Source organism: Chelonoidis abingdonii, chromosome 6 (genome assembly GCF_003597395.2).
Source record: "Chelonoidis abingdonii isolate Lonesome George chromosome 6, CheloAbing_2.0, whole genome shotgun sequence".
Lineage (NCBI taxonomy): Eukaryota > Metazoa > Chordata > Testudines > Testudinidae > Chelonoidis > Chelonoidis abingdonii.
The window spans coordinates 3,628,578-3,649,320 of NC_133774.1; the positions used below are offsets into that span (position 1 = coordinate 3,628,578).

The 20,743-nt window shown below is 52.6% G+C and overlaps 1 protein-coding gene across 1 annotated transcript in view; it reads right to left on the reverse strand.

Annotated features, from left to right (window-relative positions):
- ARID3C (AT-rich interaction domain 3C) overlaps positions 1-20,743 on the reverse strand; it is a gene marked incomplete at its 5' end in the record, with an annotated part of 133,826 nt that extends 113,083 nt beyond the window's left edge. Inside the window, one exon of the mRNA XM_075067473.1 lies at positions 20,621-20,743. Coding sequence (XP_074923574.1) covers positions 20,621-20,743 — 123 coding nt within the window. The remainder of the gene's footprint in view (positions 1-20,620) is intronic.

The following is a 20,743-nucleotide window of genomic DNA, read 5'->3' on the forward strand; positions in this document are numbered from 1 at the left end:
GGTGCTAACGGGTTCTCTGGGCTAGTGGAGAAAGGCAGGACGAGAGCCAAGCCAGACCCATACAAGTGAGAAATGCAGCAGATTTCTAAGAGGGCAGGTGAGCAAGCTCTGGAACAAACGCCCAAGGGATGCAGCGGAGTCTCCAGCTCTCGGTGTCTTCAAACCCAGCTTGGAAGAGATGCTCTGTTCCTGGGTTCAGAGCAGGAACAACCAGGTGATGGTCTCCACCCCGGGGTACCCAGGAGGTCAGACTAGAGGGGAGGATGGTCATTTCTGGCCGCACACTCAATCTCTCTATCAAACCATCAGGAATCTCCTTTGTGCTGTTCCATCCTTCGCCGCGACAAACCTTTGGAGGAAGGGGCAGAGGGGAGTGGCACTGTGACGATGTGGTTCTGGCAGGACCCAACTGAGAGTGCCAGCTCAGGACAAATTGCTCAAACAGGGCAGTCACAGCCCAAGGCTGGGGTTTTTCCACCTCTAAGGCAAACCAAACCAGCCAGACAAAAATGACTTCGGTTTCACCCCACTGGCCAACCACAAGTCGCACAAGCAATTTCCTTAGACACTCCAGTCTCCCAGTATCACACCACCCGTGCCCACACATCCTGGGGATGAATGGTTATGGAAACCAACACCCCAGTAAAAGAAAAAAGTTCTCTGATCCCAAAGAACCAAGCCCCAGACCCAGGTCAATATACACATCAGATCTTACCCACAAAACGCTGTTGCCATCTTAGAATCTAAAATCTAAAGGTTTATTCATCCAAGGAAAAAGACCGAGCTAGAACTGAATAAAATGGAATAATTACAGACAGTATGGGCAAGACGTTCTAGTTCAAGGCTTGTGGCAGTGATCGGATAAACTGCACCAGGTTCAGATTAAAGTTCTGGAAGAACATCCCGGGCTGGGATGGTCATAGCTTGTGTGCAGACTTCAGCTTGGTAGCAAAGTCCCTCCAGAGGTAAGAAGCAGGATGAAGACTAAAGATGGAGATGAGGCATCCAGGCTTAATATAGGCCTTCCAGGTGTAAAGAAGAATGTTTTTGTTCTTACTGTGGAAAATTAAGCAAAATGGGGGTGGCAGCTCACATGAACCAGTCACCTCGCTGAAGTTACAAGGCATATCTGCGCTGCCTCTCAATGGTCAATTGTGTAGCTGATCGTCCTACATGGGTCCATCAAGCAGGCTAAGCAGAGCTAAGACACAACTCGTCTGGGGGCGTCACCCAGACACAAGCATCAATTTGAAATACAGACAGTACACGAGCCAATACTTATAACTTCAACTACAAAATGATACAGACACACAGACAGCATAACCATAACCAGTAACCCGTAACCTGGTCTTAGACACCTTATATGACTCCCTTTACATAGGATTTGGTGCCACTACAGGACCTTGGTTGCAACCCATGTTCTATATGGTCCCAGTTTATATCAATAACGTCACAGACACACACACGAAATCCAATTACTGCCATGAAGGGGGCAATGCTCAGGGCCCCACTGCAGCGGGTTTTATGACAGGGATCCGCAGGCTGCCTGTGCGCTGGCCCCAAGGAACTGCCCAGCCCGGCCTACCGATTCTATATGAGGATTGGCCTTTCATTATTAAGCCAATTACTGGATTAGCCCAGGCACTGCCTGAGGGAGGTTGCGGGGAGGGAGGGTAAGGAAACCGCACCCCTTGCAAAAGGCTCCAGTGACAATCACTGACTGGGCAGCAGCTGGGGGGACAGGCCAAGGGGATGGAGGAGGAGGAGGCAGCCCAGCTCTTCAGGGTATCCGTTGCCCCAGCAGGGCTCTGTGCCTATCATAGGCTGAGCACAGCTGCTCCTGGGACCAAGGTTTGCTTTGGCCTGGCTCACCCACGGCGCTGCACATCATGTTAGTCTCAGAACTTTTTCAACAGCCCTTAATGGTCTTCTCCAAGCCCAGGAGCCCTTGCTCTCCATTCTCATGGCCCAGATACCAGCTGAAAACTACTCCCTCCTCCTCCGCTTTCCCTACCCCACCAGCGGGTGCCCCACCCAACCCAGCCTCCCAGGTCCTCCTGCCTGCTGTGTTCAAAGCACACACATGGAGAAATTTAATCAAAAGCCTTGAATCCTCTTGCTGGAAGGTTGCAACCTAGCATGACTTTCTTTTTTAGAATCCAGAGCCCTAACCCGAAAACTACCCAAATCAGAGACACACAAAGCAGGCTGCTCCCTTGTGCCATTTGGCACAACTCACCCCACCTCGCTCTAGGTTGGTTCTTTCCACACTGACTGTTCACATGCTTCCCTACAGGGCCCCCCAAGCAGGATGAGGAACCCCTCCCCTCATACACACACACACACCATACACACACAAAGCGATCACCTGCAATTTCAACACAGTCCTCAGCATCCCACGTTGAATGGCCAACAGCACCTGGAGAGTGCCCTTGACAGCACAGGATCATAGAATCACAGACTATCAGGGTTGGAAGGGACCTCAGGTGGTCATCTAGTCCCATCCCCTGCTTAAAGCAGGACCAATCCCCAACTAAATCATCCCAGCCAGGGCTTTGTCAAGCCTGACCTTAAAAACTTCTAAGGAAGGAGATTCCACCACCACCCTAGGGAACCCATTCCAGTGCTTCACCACCCTCCTAGTGAAAAAGTTTTTCCTAATATCCAACCTAGACCTCCCCTATAGCAACTTGAGACCATTGCTCCTTTTTCTGTCATCTGCCACCACTGAGAACAGCCGAGCTCCATCCTCTTTGGAACCCCCTTCAAGTAAAAAGCGACAGAGACTCCTGTGGCACCTTATAGACTAACAGACGTATTGGAGCATGAGCTTGTGTCTGACAAAGTGGGTATTCACCCACGAAAGCTCCTGCTCCAATACGTCTGTTAGTCTATAAGGTGCCACAGGACTCTTTGACGCTTTTACAGATCCAGACTAACATGGCTACCCCTCTGATACTGGAATCCTTCAGGTAGCTGAAGGCTGCTATCAAATCCCCCCTCACTCTTCTCTTCTGCAGATTAAATAACCCCAGTTCCCTCGGCCTCTCCTCATAAATCATGTGCTCCAGCCCCCTAATCATTTTTATTGCCCTCCACTGGACTCTTTCCAATTTTTCCACATCCTTCTTGTAGCGTGGGGTCCAAAACTGGACACAATACTCCAGATGAGGCCTCCCCAGAGCCGAATAGAGGGGAATGATCACGTCCCTCAATCTGCTGGCAATGCCCCCACTTATACAGCCCAAAATGCCGTTAGCCTTCTTGGCAGCAAGGGCAACCTGCTGACTCATATCCAGCTTCTCGTCCACTCTAACCCCTAGGTCCTTTTCTGCAGAACTGCAGCCTAGCCATTTGGTCCCTAGTCTGTAGCAGCACATGGGATTCTTCTATCCTAAGTGCAGGACTCTGCATTTGTCCTTGCTGAATCTCATCAGGTTTCTTTTAGCCCAATCCTCTAATTTGTCTAGGTCCCTCTGTAGCCTATCCCAACCCTCCAGCATATCTACCACTCCTCCCAGTTTAGTGTCATCTGCAGACTTGCTGAAAGTGCAGTCCACGCCATCCTCCAGATGACAGGACCTGCCAGCTCCAAGCACACACCTCCCATGCAGGAGGGCAGAGGTCAGGGCTGAAAACCTGCCCGTCCCTCCCATTCTGGGCAGGCTGAAAGCTGGGGAGGCATTTATTGCCCTGATCAAGCAAGCGCCAAGAGGATCAGATGTTGGGGGAGGAGAAAGGAAGCCCCTGGCCTAAGGCTGCCAATGAAGGGGCTGGATTGTTACCAGAAAGACCCAGAGCAGCATCAGATTCACACGGGCCAGGCTCTCTGCCGAGGGGGGAAGGCCCCGAAGAGCCAGGAGGAGAACCCAGAGCAGATCCCAGCACCCGGGGGAGGGAGGGAACCACAGGGGATCCCAGCATGGCAGGCCAGCCAGGCTGGCACATGGCTGCCCCTCCATGTCTTCCTCACCTCCACACATGGCAACAGGCCATTGCTGCAGCCAGGCTCAATGTCAGGGGCCCGCTGGCTGGTGCTGAAGAAGTTTCTCTCCTGGGGGTTATGGCCCATCCGCGCATGAATAGTCACAGCGCCAGGACCGTGGGAAGCAGCTTTGCTCTGGCTGCACGAGCAGCTAAACTTCTCTCAGCACCGGGCTAGGGGGGTGGGCTGCTGCTACCGGCCCCTGGCCACGGGCCCATCTCTGGTCCTAAAGGGGTTTGAGGAGCAGCCTGGGACAGGAGAATCGCGGCCCGGCCCCTCCAGTCTCCTCTCCCTCTTCTGGAGGGTCTGGGTGCCCTGCCAACCCGTGCCAGAGCTCGTTGGCTCTGTCTGTTTGCCCCACATCCCTGCCACCTTCCCTGGCGATGCCTTGATGGCCGGGGGCACGTGTTGTGCCCCACCTACCTCCAATGGGCGTGTGCAGCTGGTGAATGGACCTGGCTGGGGACGGAAAGCTCCCAGCTCTGGAGAGAGGCAAACTGACTCAGTTCCTGGCTTGCTGCTGCCAACGAGAGGGCCCACTGGTGCAAGGGTGCCAGCTGCTCTGGGGTCTGGACCCAGATGGAGCCCATCAGCCCGTTCCACGTGAGCCCCTGGATAGTGGTCAGATGGCACCACAGGAGTTCTGGTTTCCAGCCTCCTGTTCTAAGTACTGGGCCTTCAACTGGAAGCTCAGATAACACCCCCGCCCCACAAGTCACCCTGTCACTCATCAGATGCGCTATGTCTCTGCTCACCCGAGCTGGCCTGATCCCAATTTCCGCCGGCAGCTCCCCTGGGAAATCGACCCCACCTGCTCTTTGAGAGCAAGCCAAGCAGAGAGAGAACTCATCTCAGAAACCTCACCCTGGTGTTGGGAAATTGCTTCCCTCCCCCCAGCCCCCAGAGGAGTTTATCCCTAAGTTTCACTTCCCGCAGCTCTCCAACCCGACTCCTCCAAGCCACCGGAGCTTCACTCCCACACAGGCCTCTGTTCTTCACACCCTTGATTGCTTCTTACACTTCCTCCTTCACGCCCGCTGCTCCCCACCCCGTGCTTCTCTCTGCTCCCCACCCCCCCGGATTTAGTTACAGCAGCACAGATGGAGGGTTGTATCTGCAGCTGGATGGGCTCGCAGGGCTGAGCAGTGAGGGGCACAACCTGCTTCAGGCCAGCGCTGAGCTCTGTGCCTCAGCGTGGCAGTAGGGGGCGCTGCGCTGCAGGGGGCAGTCAGTGAGTGGGAGTCAGAGGCTCCCAAAAACCCACATGGAGGTGTCATTGCTGCTGATTCCCATCGCTGAGTCATGACCCCCCCATGCAGCTGCACCCACATGTGTGCACAAGGACATATACATGCACGCATCCCCCCCAAGAAACATACATGCATGTAGGCACGCATGATGTACGCATGCATGTGGGTGCACACCTACCAACGCACACACATGCCCCCCCGCCCCCCCCGCCCAACCCAGGGCTCTGTTTGTTTACCAGAGCCACGCCAATCGCCCGCAGGCTGCCGGCACATTCTTGGCCGGACACCAGACAATGCTGCACAAAGCGGCTGGGTGTAGGAGCTGCCATTAAAAGCTGCTTAGCAGCCCCCAGGGCTGGCCTGGCCAGTGGATTAATGCACTGACCTTTCACTGCCCAGACCTGATCTCTGCTCCCAGCCTCAGCCCTTCCCCCTCCCCCAGAGCTGGAATGAACCAGAGACCCTTTAATTATGGATCAAGAGGCCTTCAATTGCTGGCTGATGCACCTGGATTGAAGGTGCAGTATAGGATGGAGGGAGGGGTCTCCAGGGTCAGCCACACCCAGGGCTCTCTGCACGGGAAGCACCAGCCTTTGCCCTGACCTGCCCCAGAGGGGTCTCCCTTCCTCCCTGCTCTTTAGTCAGGCAGCTTAGAGGGAAAGTGAAGCCAGCCATAAAACATACACAGACACACACACACCCCAAATGGACAAAGGGGGAAGCCGATAGCACTGAATATAAATTAGAAGCTACTAACTGTGAAAATTGATAAGGGAAGCCAAGACACACAAGGAGGAAGCTATGGGCAGCAGAGTTAAGGACAATCAGAGCTCGTCTACACTACAGGTTACGTCAGTATCACTTAGGTCACTCAGGGGTGTGAATAAGCCACTCCCCTGAGCAACGCAAGTTACACTGACCCAAGCACTGGCGTGGACAGCACTGTGTCAGCAGGAGAGCGAGGAGCTGAACATGAGCTACCAGAGTAACGTTGTAGCCAAAAGAGTTAACACGATCCTTGGATGCCTCAGCAGGGGAATCACAAGTAGGAGCAAAGAGCTTATTTTACCTCCATATTTAGCACTGGTGCGACTGCTGCTGGGATCCTGTGCCCGGGTCTGGGGCCCACAATTCCAGAAGGATGTTGATACATTTGAGAGGGGTCAGAGAAGAGCCACAAGAATGATCAAAGGATTGGAAAACCTGCCTTAGATTCAGCTCTGTGAGTCTCTCACTCTATTTAGCTTGACAAAGAGAAGGTTAAAGGCACCAGTCTGTAAGTACCGACATGGAGAACAGAAACTGGATTACAGAGGGCTGTCCAATCTAGCAGACAAAGAGAGAACAAGACCCAGTGGCTGGAAACTGAACCTAGACACATTCAGACTGGAAATAAGGCCAATGTTTTTAACAGGGAGGGTTGTTAGCCACTGGAACAACTGACCCAGGGTCACGGTGGATTCTCCATCACCAGCAATTTTTAACCCAGATTTGGCTGCTATCCAAAGGACAGGCTGCTGCTCAGACACCGCTACTGGCCTGGAAGCAGGAATTTACTTAGGGTCGTCCTTTGGCCTGCACTCTACAGGGGTCAGACCAGAGAAAGATCCCAGTGGATCTTGTGGCCAGTGGCACACAGCCTGTGAATGCAAGGCACACACCGTATGCCCCACACCCTGGCCAGCTGTGTGCTGTCCAAAAGGCAGCCTCCCTCTGACCCCATGGAGGAGTCTGGGGTGACCTCACACACCCATCTCTGCCAGCTCTGCAGCTGTCCCATAAACCCCTGGGAGACGCCAAGGTACTGGCTGTCTTGGGCACCCAGATGGCTCCTCAACGTAGAATCTGAGCCCTGCACAGTCATTCCTGTATTATCCTTACAACGTGAGGCAGGGCCGTGCTACGAACCCCATTGCACAGACGGGGAGCAGACGCATGGGGAGGCATAGGGGCTTTCCCAAGGTCACACAGGAAGTCTATGGCAGAGCGGGGAATTGAACCCTGCTGATACACTAGCCACTGCCCCACCCTTCCTCTCCAGATGCTGCCTGGACCAGGGACACACGTGCACCTGAGCCCTGCACCAGCTTTCTGGTGTGATAGTCCCAGTTGGCACTGGGAAAAGTGCAACAGGCCAATGCATAGAGGAGCCCTGGCAGCCTGGATCCTGTCCCCAGCCCCTCAGGGGTCGCTGGACATGTCCAGGGGCTGGAGGGGGGGTGCATGGGCATGCCCAGGGGCTGTAGGGGGGTGCATGGGCATGCCTAGGGGGCTGGAGGGCAGGCCCAAGGGTGGGCAAGTGTGAAGGTGCAGAAGCTTTGGTGCATGGGTGTGCACACCTGCAGGGGACGAGGGGGTATAAACAGGAGCAGGCAGGTGATTGATCCTGGAGCTTCTCCTGGAGGGTCCCCTCTGGATCTGAAGGCGGCGGTGGTGGCAGCTGGGTGGAATGTGCAGACCACACACTCTGCAGAGGCGAGAGCTGCGGCACTAAATCCAGGCCAAAGACGGCAGGGCAGCCAGAACTCCCCCTCCCTCCTCTGGGCTCGGTCTGAACATGTTCTAGCACAAAGCAGGGCCTTAACTGGCCGGGGGAGGGGAGGAAGCACGGTCAGGTGTGCGGGGGGGTCACTGTCAGACATCCCTTCCTCCTGCCCACCAAAACCAAGGCCGCTCCATCACAAATCCCTACTTAAAGCCAGCAGCAGCCAGGAGTGGCGCCAGGGTTTTTGGCGCCCTAGGCGGGGGGGTCCTTCCGGTCGTTGGCGGCAATTCTGCAGCGGGGGGGTCCTTCCTTGCTCCCGGTCTCCGAGCACTTCGGCGGCGGGTCCTGGAGCGAGTGAAGGACCCGCCGCAGAACTGCCGCCAACGACCCAGAGCATGGAAGGACCCCCCGCCTCCGAATTGCCACCGAGGGTGGCAAAATGCAGGTCGCCTAAATGGAAGCGCCAGCCCTGGCAGCAGCAGAATCTCCCAACGAAGCAAATTCCAGGGCGATCCAGATATTCCGATCACCCCCAGCTCCACCCTTTTCCCTGCCTTTCACTCATTTCCCTGACACTTGCATCCTAGCCCTTCGCTGGGATCCCACTGGCAGATTTGGGGAGTGCAAGACCAAAATCCAAAGCTGCTCCTCTGCAAAGCCCCATTCTCAGGTGTTTCCTCCCACCGGCAGCTTCCTCCAAAAGTCTCTTCTGCTTGAAACCTTGCGCAGCTGACTTGTGTGCAGAGCGGCACCTTTCGTGGGGAAGAGCCAAGACCCTGCACTGTGTGGAAGAGCTGCAGCTCGCGTCCAGAAAGCTCTTCGTGCTAGTCTGTAACATCAGTCTCAGCAATAAGTCCACCTTTGATTCCAGCTCAGGGTTGAGGAGCTCGCAGTTATTCCGAATCAGGGCAGATGAATTATACATTATGAGCTTATGACTTTGATTTCTCCATGGCCTCTATAAACGTCAAAGATCTAGTGCCACAGGCACGAGACAGTTAGCCAGCCCCATCAGCCAGCTCACGCTGGCTCAGGAAGATTACAGGCTCCAATGCAGGGTTTGTAAACTTTGTCAGCCAAACTCCTGGGAGTCCCAAGCAGTGACGAACTCCACCTGTGGCTTATTTGCCCAGACTGTTGCACTGATCTGTGTTTTATTTAACACTGCGAGCTGTCCCTGCAGCACTGCTAGAATTAGAGCAAAACACAATCTCGCTATGCAAAAGGCAAATAAAACTCTGTTTTCCTGTCTCTTTGTATTTTAAAAAAGACTTTCTAAAGCTAAGGAAATTCCTGGACCAAAAACTTTATTCAGAGTATGAAACCACTAACAATGACATTAAAAGCATCTTTTGTGGTTACTCCAAAAAGAAGCATGAAAGGCTGGAAAAAGCAAAGGCAACGGTACATTTTTTCCCTCCAAATCATGAAGTTCATATAATGAACTTCTAAACAACCTTAACTCTGACCCTGTTTTCTACAGTGATCCTTTAACTATCCACCAGCAACCCCGTACACTCAGCCAGCACGTACCTAGGCCATGACGACTCATATTCACTTCCAGTATGAACCACCCTCGACTCAAACTGTAAATAAAGATACACAGAACCAGAGCAACAGGAATTACCTCAGGACTACAGTGACAGGAGTCTGGTTTCAGTTTATGCTGGCAACAGCATCAACTCTCATACACCCCATCACATAAAGGGAACCAACTCTTCCACTGACCTTTCTCCAGTTCAACTACCCACAAACAGCAAAACCCCCAACAGCTCATCCCTTAACCTGCCGTACACGCAGCCCAGAAACAACCATCTCAGAGCCGACATCGCACTAGGAGTCGCTGAGCCCAATGTATCCCTTCCAGCAGTATAAATAGATTACATATAGGGCCCTATCAAATTCACGATCCATTTGGGTCAATTTCCTGGTCACAGGATTTTTGAAAAATGTAAATTTCATGATTTCCGCTGTTTAAAACTGAAATGTTGTTGTAATTGTAGGGATCCTGACCCAAAGAGTTGAGGGAGGATCTCAACATTATTGGGGGGGCTGGGGGGAGGGCCTGAAGGCAGTGCAGAAGTAAGAGTGGGAATACTATGACCTCTCTACAATAACCTTGCGACCCTCCTGCAACTACCTTTCAGATCAGGACCCCCAGTTTGAGAAACGCTGCTCTCCCCTGTGAAACCTGTACAGTACAGGGTAAAAGCTCACAAAAGAGCAGATTTCACGGGAGGAGACCAGATTCCACGGCTCATGACATGTTTTTCATGGCCGATGGCCGTGAATTTGGTAGGGCCATATATACATTATACACACACACACACACACAGAGGAATATATAGCACATTTGTAATACTGTTTAGCATCCAATGCAAATATCGCACAATAAGACACACAGATGGTGAACAGGGATCAGACTGCAGGCTCTTTGTGGAACCTTCATGAATTTCAGGGCTTTTTTTAAAAAAAAAAATAATCATGATACTCTAATGTTTTAATTGAGTTGCTATCACCATATTCCCTGAATCTTACTTAAACTTGCCTGGGGTTGTTTGTAAGGGGCTGTGGGATCCTCAAACGAATTTTGCAACAGCAAATATTGTTATGCATTTCAAATAGTGGCCGGCTGTAAAACGACCTTTATATTCAGCTTGTACCCATGATATCACTGCTTCGGGTAAGAGAGTCACCGCTGGATTTCAGAGTCAATAAAGCAGAGAGGCTGCGAAAAGGATGGAACACAAACAAAATAAGTGGCAGAATCAAAGTAAATGACTAATGCTGCCACTGTAGCAATAAATCTTCACAGCACCCACCCACCATCCACGGGAAGCCTGGTCTAATGGTTACCACATTGAATCGTTGTCAGATCTGAGGCGGAGGCCCCTCCGCCACTGATTCATTGCATGACCAGTCCTAGGCCAAGTCAGCGCAACCCCATAAATGTGAAAAGCACACACACTTCTTCACCTATGCCGTAAACGGTGCCTTACATTAGAACACAGGCAAGAATTAAATGGATTCTGTAATGATGTTCACTGGGTTCTTGGTTCCACCACCTTATATAGGCGATGCATGTGGTACACAGCTAGTAAACACAGTTATTCAGAGGGCACCAGGCCCACATGGCTCCTTCACATCATGTTTGTCATGTAAAGAGAAAAGACACAACTCTTTGGAAATCCAACACCCTCTCTTCATTTTCCTGTTTGCCTTTCTCTTAGCGACAGTGACATCAACGTGTCAGTTTCACTTCTGTTTACACTCAGTTTCACTTTCTGGTTCTCACTGTTGTAGTGTTCAGGTTTCAAACCCTGCAGGGGAATCCTGCTTTACTTAAAAGGCAGTGATTTCATCCAGGGGGATTTTCTTAAAATGTCTCTGCTTTTAAAAAAAAGGAAATCAACTGTAAATGTGGGGGCAAATTTAAGATGAGTCCCCTTTGTCTGCCATTTCCACATCACTTCCTGCTCTCGGAGGTGAGGTTGCTGGAAAGCCTTGGGTCAGACCTGTGCATGGGCAGTATCATGAAAGTGCAAAGTGCTGGTATTATCCAAAGGATGGTGACAGTCAGGAAGAGGACAAGACCAACAGTCTGTAAAACCATACACTAGAAGGGGCCAGCTAACAGCTCCACCTCCATTAAAGACAGGAGGGAGCCCAAGCAGTTTCTGGGGCCATCAGTGCCCCCAGATACCCGCCTCACCCAGTGTCCCTGAGTGGGAGGAAATCATAGGATTTTGACTAGAAAAAGGACATTCTATTAAAGCTCCATCCACCCTCAGCCCTTCTGCATCAGATGTTTATTTGGGCAATTGGTGTCTCCACCTAGCAGAAACACTGGCACAAAATCCAGGGGGAAGACCCCTTAGAGGGCTTTTTACATTCTGATTCTTACACAGCTCATTGCTGGGTCTTGGCTTTGTGACATCAGAGGCCACTTAGCCGAACCCCAGGCAGCAACCCTATAGGCTATTCAAAGGCTGCTGATTCTTCCCAGCACGAGTTCCCGGCCATGACATCACAAGAGCAGCAGCATGTGTGGGGCTCTCCAGAGCCGAAAGTGACTGCTGTATCCATGGCTGGCTCTGGGTTCCACCACAGAGTGTGAACTGGCCTGGACCCCAGAGAATAGGGCACCTGCTGGAACAGATCAAAAAGGCGGGAGAGATGTGTAACCCAGCCAGCCCTGTTCTAGTGAACGACTCTGACACAGCACCGGAAACCCAGAGACCCTCAGGCTCTGGTCAACCTGCTTTGCAAATTGTAATGGGCCCAATCTGCTGCCCTCACTTGTGTGACTCCCACAGGAGAATGAGAGAACACCACAGAGTTTGGATCCAGATTCGGATCCAGATCTGATCTTCAGAGTTCAAATCCGGATCTAGTATCCTAGCTCAAGGCTATTCTTCAATGGGTATCAGTGTGTGTGGCTCACCACTGAATTGCAGCCACCTCTGGAGGCAGCCATTTAATGGGACGCAGTCACGCTGCGACACAATCCAACAGTTTTGGACGGAGAGTGAGTAATCACAAGAACATCATGCACTTAAACAGCATCTCTCTTTGTTATGAGGCAGTGACAGATGCACTGCAGGGACGGTGCAACATTGTTTCTGTTCAAAGCTGAATTCTGTAACCTATTTACAATCCATACAGAATCAGATCCATTTGAAAATCCATATACCTGGTCCTGGGATGGGGTAACATTCGCAGTGCAAATGAGCTAATTTGTTCACAGCGTCCCAAAGATACAGTCTTCCACCTCCAACAGACTCTTTACAAGTCTGTCTATTTTTGTGCACCCGTGTAAAAAAAACAGAGGACAAGACCCCCATGGGAGATCAGAAGAACGGTCACACTGGGTCAGACCAATGGCCCATCTAGCCTCGTATCCTCGCTCTGAGACAGTGGCTATTGCCAGATTCTTCAGAGAGAATGAACAGAACAGGGCAATTTTGAGTAATCCATCCCTAGTTGTCCAGTCCCAGGTTCTGGTCATCAGAGATCTAGGGACACCTGGAGCGTGGGGCTGTCCCCCTGACCATGGACAGACCTGCCACTAGGAACTTAACTAAATTACTTTTTTTTAAACCCAGTTATACTTTTGGCCTTCACAGCCTCCTCTGGCAGTGAGTCTCACAGGTTGACTGTGCGTTATGTGAAGATCAAGTGTCTGGCACCAAGAAAAAGCTCCACTACCTAAACATTGACATTATCACACCTCATTCCAGCATCAGCACCAACACGAGAGCCCAGAAAGAGCTTTGCCATCAGAATCAATCCAGGGAAAGCAAAATGCTTCTTATTTGCTAGAGAAGGGTTCAAACCCCAACCCAACAGCCCTGAGCTCTGCTGCCGACACTAAAGCAGCAATGCCGTTATGTGTTGCTGCAGTCCTCTCTTATATTCTTTGCTTATTAACTGAAGTAATTAGCTCTGCAGATACTCAGCACACCCGAGACTCAGGCCCTGGCCCTCTCCAGCCTCAAAAACGGAGGCACCAGAAATTAGGAGCCACTTCTGAAAATGTGGGCGCTGGCCATTTGCTCTTGGTCACATAGAAAATCAGTGTCCGAGCTGTGAGCAGAACCCAGGAGTCCTCCCCAGATGCACACTACAGAAAAGAGAAGGCAGGTCCTGGGAGGAGAATGAAGCTACACTGGGGACAAGTGTTAGATCTGATTTCCTTGTAGGGTTTTTCTGTTGATTTGTTATACACACAATGATCACACCTAGAAACCCCGGCCATGAACCAGAACCCTAGTATCCTAGGCACAGTACAAACACACTCTCGCCATGCCAGTCCGGGGCAACGTAAGTGGCCCATGGGCTATTTGATCAGTCAAACTAGCCAGCTTACCTTGTTCCCTCCCCCACACCCCCAACATCCGTCCCCTCTCTCCCCTCTGTTATTAAAGGACTGGTGATTCATGGGTGACATTAGCCCTAACACAGCAAGGCACAGTCAGCTATTTTACCAGCACTTAACAACTCCTTTGGGGATAGGGAGGAAACAGAAGAGTGGATGGTGCAGACATGTGAGGAGCTCAGCTAGTGACCAGCACAGACAGGAAGGTTAGGCCAGGGGTTGAGGCACTAGATCACCCCTTCTTCTGACACAGACGCCCTCTGTGCCCTTAGCCCAGTCACTTACCCTCCCTGGCTCCAGGTCCCCATGGCTACAACGGGGAGAACAGCACTGCCCTGCTGCCCAGAGGCGTGGGGATAAATGATTAAAGTTTGTGAGGGAGCTTTGATACCATCGTAATAAGAATGACAGCTAGAAAACAGGAACAGCTACATCGGGGAGTCCAGTATCTGGTGTCAGACAGAGCCCAGAACACGTTACTTTAGAGGAAGGTGCAATGAAACCCGGCATTAGGCAGATGTGGAATCATCCACCCCCTCATGGAGGTCTCATCCCAATAACTCAAGACTAGCATGACACAGGAGATTTCATATTCCTTCCAGAACCTTTGGCATGAACTAATACAACCGTGGCTATCCGGGGATTCAGGCTATCTGGGGAAGTGTCCACTCCCTTTTTAAATCGTCTTGAAGTTCTTGGCCTCAATAGCTTCTGGTGGCAGAGAATTCCACAGGCTAATTACACCTTGCCTAGAGAAGTATTTCCTTTTAACAGTTCTGAATCCCGCCCCCCTCCCACACTTTTCATTTCATTGAGCATCCCCTTGTTCTTGTGTGGGACAGGGAGAATGGGGGTGCCCAGTATGTCACTGATGTTTATCCGGTCCCCACTCAGTCATCTCCTTTCTAAGGTAACAACCTCCATCTTTCTTCAGAAGAGAGTATTGGCAGGCCCATGATCAGTGTCGTCACTCTTCTCTGAGCCCCCTCGAGTCCTGCCCAATTCGTTTGGAGATGAGGTACCTGTTGCTTCACATTATATCCAGATGGGGCCGCACCTGGGTTTATACAAAGGCATTAGAATATTTGCCATATTATTCCACATCCCGTTCCTTATGCAACCTACAGCTTTCCCCTTGAGGTCACCGCTTCAAATCCAGCCCAGACAGTGGCTTGACAATTTGACTGCCATGAGCTGGTTGGTTTCAGCCCGGTAGGTAGGGAACAGGCACCAACAGCCTCAAAACCACTAATGCAACTGACAAGCCTTTGGGAGTCTCAGCAGAGGCGCAGGGGCCATGGAATCAGCCCTCCCCTCTCGGCCCTGGAAGGTGAGGGGGAGTCGATTTGTTTCTAAATGTTCATTAACACTTTCCTGAGTCCCTCCTATATGTACCTGCCAAGGCCTGAGTTCAGGGCTCTGCTTTACCTGCACCAACCTGTGACTTTACCTAAAGCAGAGAGAGGAAGGCAGGATGGACATCTGGCCTCCTTTCTGCACACAGGAGTTATGTTCTGGATGCCAAAGGAAGGATTCCTGTGCCCTGACCCCTCAGTGGCCCATGTCCAGCAGATCTCGTGTAGATCCCTGGCCTGAGACACTTCTCCATGAGAGCAGCAGCAGTGTTAACACTCCAGGGCATGAACCAGCTGTGCGGGGCACCGGGCATCACCACAACCATTTCCTGCAGCCTCCCACTGAGGGACACTCAATCAGACAAGGCCCAGAAGTTTAACAAGCAGCGAAGGGAGCTTCCACCCAGCTGAACTGGCCTTGCTTGGGGTCATTTTTGCTAAAAGTCACGAAAGTCAAAAGCTGAGGGACCAGGAACGTCTCCGCTCAGAGCCCAGCTCCTGCAGAGCCTCCACACACAGCCTGTTATCCCAGACTGCAAGCGACAGGCCGGCAGGGAGGCACAGGAAATACTGGCAGGCCGTGCTGCTAGCTGAGAGGATGCTGGAGCTCAGGACCATCCCATCAGAGGAAGCACACTCAGACCTCCACAGCACAGAGCCGAGAAGAGGATCTTCCTCCCTTGAAGAGCACCCAGCATCCTGCAAAGAGGGTGGCTCACTGGCTAAGGCCGTTGAGGGAAAGGGAAGGGGCGGGAGAGATGCCCAGAGGAATTTCTCTCCCATGCCCACAGGAAAAAGAAAGGGACCCTTCATAAACTCAGAAGGATGGAGAGCACATTCTGGTCCCCATGCTGTGGGTGATCCTCAGAGGATGTGACATCCTCACCACCTGCAGCAGCATTAGGGCTCTTATCTAAGGTCATCCGAGCATGGGCATATCCGGAAGACAGGAGACCACATCTTGGTTCAAACATCCAGCAAAAACTAACCCTGCAAACCCAAGGCCACAGTGTTTGCAGAGCAGCCCAAACCACCCGAGAAACGCTGCTTTCATCAGAGGTTCCCAAAACATGGCATTTGTTCCAATGGACGCCCAGCTATTAGCGCGTGTATTGGGGGGACAGAAGAGACACAATTATGTCTGGCTCTACAGGCTTCCCTCAACCAAATTCCCCCACCATCTAGCCACCGCTTTCAGATTAACCCTTGCCTGCCACGTCACACTGCAGCTTGAAGCCCTGTTCATGGATCGACCCAAAGCTGCAGCCACTGTTTGCATCAAACCTTCTGCGGAGAAAGTTTGATTCCTATCTTTAAAGGCAATACATGACGGGTAATTCCTGGAGCAGGGCTCTCCTTGTCTGGGAAAATGCACTTGCTAGATCGGACGCCAATTTTACAGAGTGTTGTGCTGGGCAGACAGGACAGAGAGAGAGTCGGGGTGTGTTAGAAACATCCAACGCGGCTCCCATTTCTCATCTGATTGTAAGAATACAGAAGAAAATGCATCAAAAAGAAAGAAAGAAAAACTCTTTCATGCAGGGAAGGTTTTATTTGCCAGCCAATAAAGTTTAATTTAATTTAATTCAGTCCAATTTAATTTCCTTTTCTATCTATCTAGACAGGCATATATTCTGTTTAAATCAAGGCCCTCTGGCCCCGTTTCTGTGCTGCATGTGTGTTCAGACATTCACGGAGGAGGAAGTGCCTGAGCATTAGGATCCAGGGAGGATTTCCCTGGTTCACACAAATGCTCTGAGTGCTTTCTCCACGGAGCCATGTTACACCTCTCACGCTGACCCCTCTGAACCGGCCAGTCTGCCTTCTTCTGTGTGTAACGTAACCCGCACACACAAGCAGTGCATTCAATCTAAGTAGCACGCCCACCCCAGCCATTCTCTGGGCTGCACACTATAAATACATGCCGGGATCCAGAAATAGACCACATAGTTCCTGGGCACGGGCAGACGGTAAATACCGCCTGCTCGCATACCTGACGCATGACAGGTACACGCGGAGACAATCTAGTTCTAGTTTGGCCAGTTCCTGTGTTTGAAATGCCAGCAAATGAGCAAATGATTGCGCAATTCTCAAACAGAAAGGTCAGCGGAGCACCGTTCCCGCGGCTCTGCTAAGCCGATCCTTACTGCCTTGGCAATGATGCTTGGATTTGTAACCATGGTCCACAGAAAACACTGTCCCCCCCCCACCCAACGTGTGACTGCATCACAGATCTCCCCAAACCCACCATCCCTGGTGCTTGTCGGATCAGCATCCCAGACCCCTCATCTCTCCAGGGCTCACCGGGAAAGGCCGTGGGTTGGGACATTTAAGTAATTTAATTTGCCATCTCGACAACAGAACCCAATGATAGACCCTGCTCCTGCTCCTCGTGTTCATAACATTTCCACTGCCGTCAGGATCGGGGCCCTGGTGCTCTCTTTACCCCCAGAACTTGGTTCAAGGCCAGAGGGGCCATAATGCAAAGTGAAGCTGAAGGTTTCCGCGGGCTGCCCCTGGACAGAGGGTTTTACCGAGCTCAGGGAAAGCAGGCTGGAGTGCTGTTAAGGTGTCTTGGGTATTTCTTTTTTAAAGAGCTCTGCTCTAGTTCCTTTCAGGGGCAGGTCTCTGGCCTGTGTTTTCGGGGAGTCGGGCGAGATGATCGGTGGGGTCTCGTCTGGCTTTGGAATTGATGAACGAGTGTAGGAAACAGCTCAAGATCACATGCATAGGAACTAAAACATGGATCCAAAGTGTTCCAGGGATTCCTGGCTGGGGCCCCCCCATTCCACACAGCCCCATAAGGTGAGGTGCGGGAGTGAGTTCCTCCTTATTCAGTATTTGCCATTTGAGCCCTGCCCCTTCCACAGCTTCCACCAGGCCCTGAGCAACCCGGAGACCCACCCAGAAGCAGGGTGAGCAGCTGGTGGGCGTCGCTACCTCTAACCACAAAACCGCAGCCCACTCAGTGCAGAGAACCAACGCGCGCATTGGCAAGCTGGAAACACCATCCTTTCCATGTTCGAGACAAAGGGGGCCAGGTTCAATTGAGAACCCAGCACTACCCTGCCCGCAGCGTAAATAGAAACCCCTCCATCGCCTCCTGGCCTGCCCCCTTCCGGCGTGAGAAGGACAGCTCTGTTTCCCCACACAAAGCGCCCGGGGGAAACACGGAGCCATGTCACACCTCTCACACTGACCCCTCTGAACCGGCCAGTCTGCCTTCTTCTGTGTGTAACGTAACCCGCACGTTACTCAGCCGGTGCCCAGTTCAGCTGCTTCCCGCTGAACTCTTCTATAAACACTCCAGACGCTGCCTCTCTTTAGCTACAATCGCGTCCGCCCCTCAGAGCACGCTGCAGAGAACTCCTGGCCAGGAGTGAGTCTGAAGAGCCAAGCCGCTCTTCCTGCTATTCCCCTCACTGCCCCCACCCCCGCTGTCAGTTGCCATCCACCGGGGTCTGTCTAGCAGCCCCGCTCCCTTATCTGCGCCCTCCATCTCCTTCTCTGCCCCAGCATCTCAAACACACGCTCAGCTCCTCTGCCTGCTAGAGAAAGGTCAGCTCCCGCCGGACTCCATTTCCTGTTCCAGAGGGTGCCTTTCCTTGCTCTTTTCTGCAGGTGAACAGCAAACATGTTGGGAAATGGACCTCTAAGGAAGTTCCTTTTGGCCTGGGGGAGCAGGACCAAGCCTTGACCCTGCCCTCATCTCGCCTTACACCCAGGCCCCGAATCTGCAGCCGCCAGTCAGGTATGGAATCATCTCACTCTGAAATCAACCGCAGTCCGGATTACCCGCATGGGGAAGGGCCACAGGCACCTGGCCTTCGACCAAATAGTGCCCAGTGCGAGGAGCTTCGGCACCCCCTCCCTCCAGGGGTTAAATGTTTGAATACTTTATTTTGAATTGCATTTGTAGCCCATGTCACCACTTTGATGCAGGATTTGTATGCATGATTTATTCCTCAGCACCCCGACCCTGGCGCCCCCGAGCCTGGCGCCCCCATGTGGCCACATGGGTCACCTGCCCCTAAATCCGGCACTGGCCGCAGGCTCAGGCTCTTCCCAGCCATTGGGCCACTCGCCTGAGCAAGGATGCCTCAGAAGAGCTGCAGGTGAGGCCCTGGCTGCATACCAAGTTGAGGGTAACATAACATCCACTCACAGAAATGTCCTTTTATGCACAATTCCCTCGATTCCTCCAGAAGTTAACGAGCGAGGCTGTGTACTGTATTACCCAGTTCACACTATCACAGGGCTATCCAGGCCTTGAGAACAATAGGCCTTGGGAATGAACCGGGAGCAGGACCTTCCTAACTCAAGAGAGCGTGTGCAGTTCTACTGGCGGGATAAACAGAAGGCAGTTTGGGATTGGAGATATTTGAGAACAGCGCGGAGGAGACCTTAGACCCTGCAAACACTTACTCTGGAGGGGAAAGACTCCTTGGGAAGGAACGACTTCTGGGTACCTAGCCTCACACTTGCTAAAACAACAGGAATTTTGTCCATGTTTCCAGGGTTGGAAGCGTCACCTCAAGGTCTCCAAAGCGCAAGGTAAAACAGCATGTTGTAACCAGACCATCATGCAAACCACAGCCACAGAGACAGAGCACCAGGGAAACCGGCAGGGAAGTCCCTGCATATTTTGAGGCAGGGAGCAGACAGCTTAGACAGCATATTACCCAAGATTCGCTTTCTGCCACCAAACAAGTCACTGAATTTCCTGGTCCCCCCTTTCCGTTCAAGTCAGTGTGAGGAACCTTTCCCAGCCATCCCAGAGCCCTCCCCACAGGCGTAAGTGGGAGACGGAATGTTACTCCTGGGGCAGGCTGGAGGGGAGCTTGAGGCAGGGCAGGAGTGGCTGCTGGGGCAAGTACTGGAGCAGAAGGCCTATGGCCATGGTGGGGGGGTATCAACAGGGGGCGGGATGGCTGTTGGGGGTAGTTACTGGTGTGGGTATTCAGGTGGAGCTGGGGTAGTGATTGGTAAAAGATACTGCAGTGGAGACGCAGGGCAGTTCTCAGGGTCGATATTGGGATAGGGATCTTATGGCCAGTAAAGGATATTGCTGTGGCTAGTGGAATTGTTAATGGGGTGGGGGATGTGGGAGCAGGAGGGGGGATATCGCAATCGATACTGGGGCAGTTCTTGGGGCAGGTGAGTACTGGGGCAGACTGGGGGATATGTGGAAAGCTATTGGGACAGAGGGTATTGGGAGGGGGTGGGGGGTACTGGGACAGGGTGAGGATATCGAGGCACGCTGGCAGATATGGGGATAGCTATTGGGGTGGGGATACTGGGTGGGATGAGGCCGGGGGTTACTGGTGGGATCCCACTGAGTGGAAAGTTATGGGGCAGGGTGGGGACTGCTATTGGGGTGGTGGATACTGAGAGATGAGGCCTGGGGGTTACTGGTGGGATCCCCATTGGATGGATAGTTATGGGGCAGGGTGAGGACGATCCTGGGGTGCTGAATACTAGTAGATGAGGCCAGGGGGTTGCTAGTGGAATACCTGTCAGGATGGGGGACCCCGGGGCAGGAGGGAAATAGGGGGGCAGCTCTGGGGCTCAGGATACTGAAGGGTGCGGCCCAGGGCCTTGCTAGGGGACAGCTGTCCGGGGAGCTGCGGAGCTGGCCCCAGGGGACCCGGGGGCGCCGGCTCTTACCTGCTTGAACTGCTCCTCGTAGGTCCACTCGTGGTGCTGGGGCGGCGGCTGGCGCGGCGGGGAGAGCGAGCGGGGGGGCTCCGGGCGCTGCTGCGGGGCGCAGGGGGAGCGCGGGGGGTACCG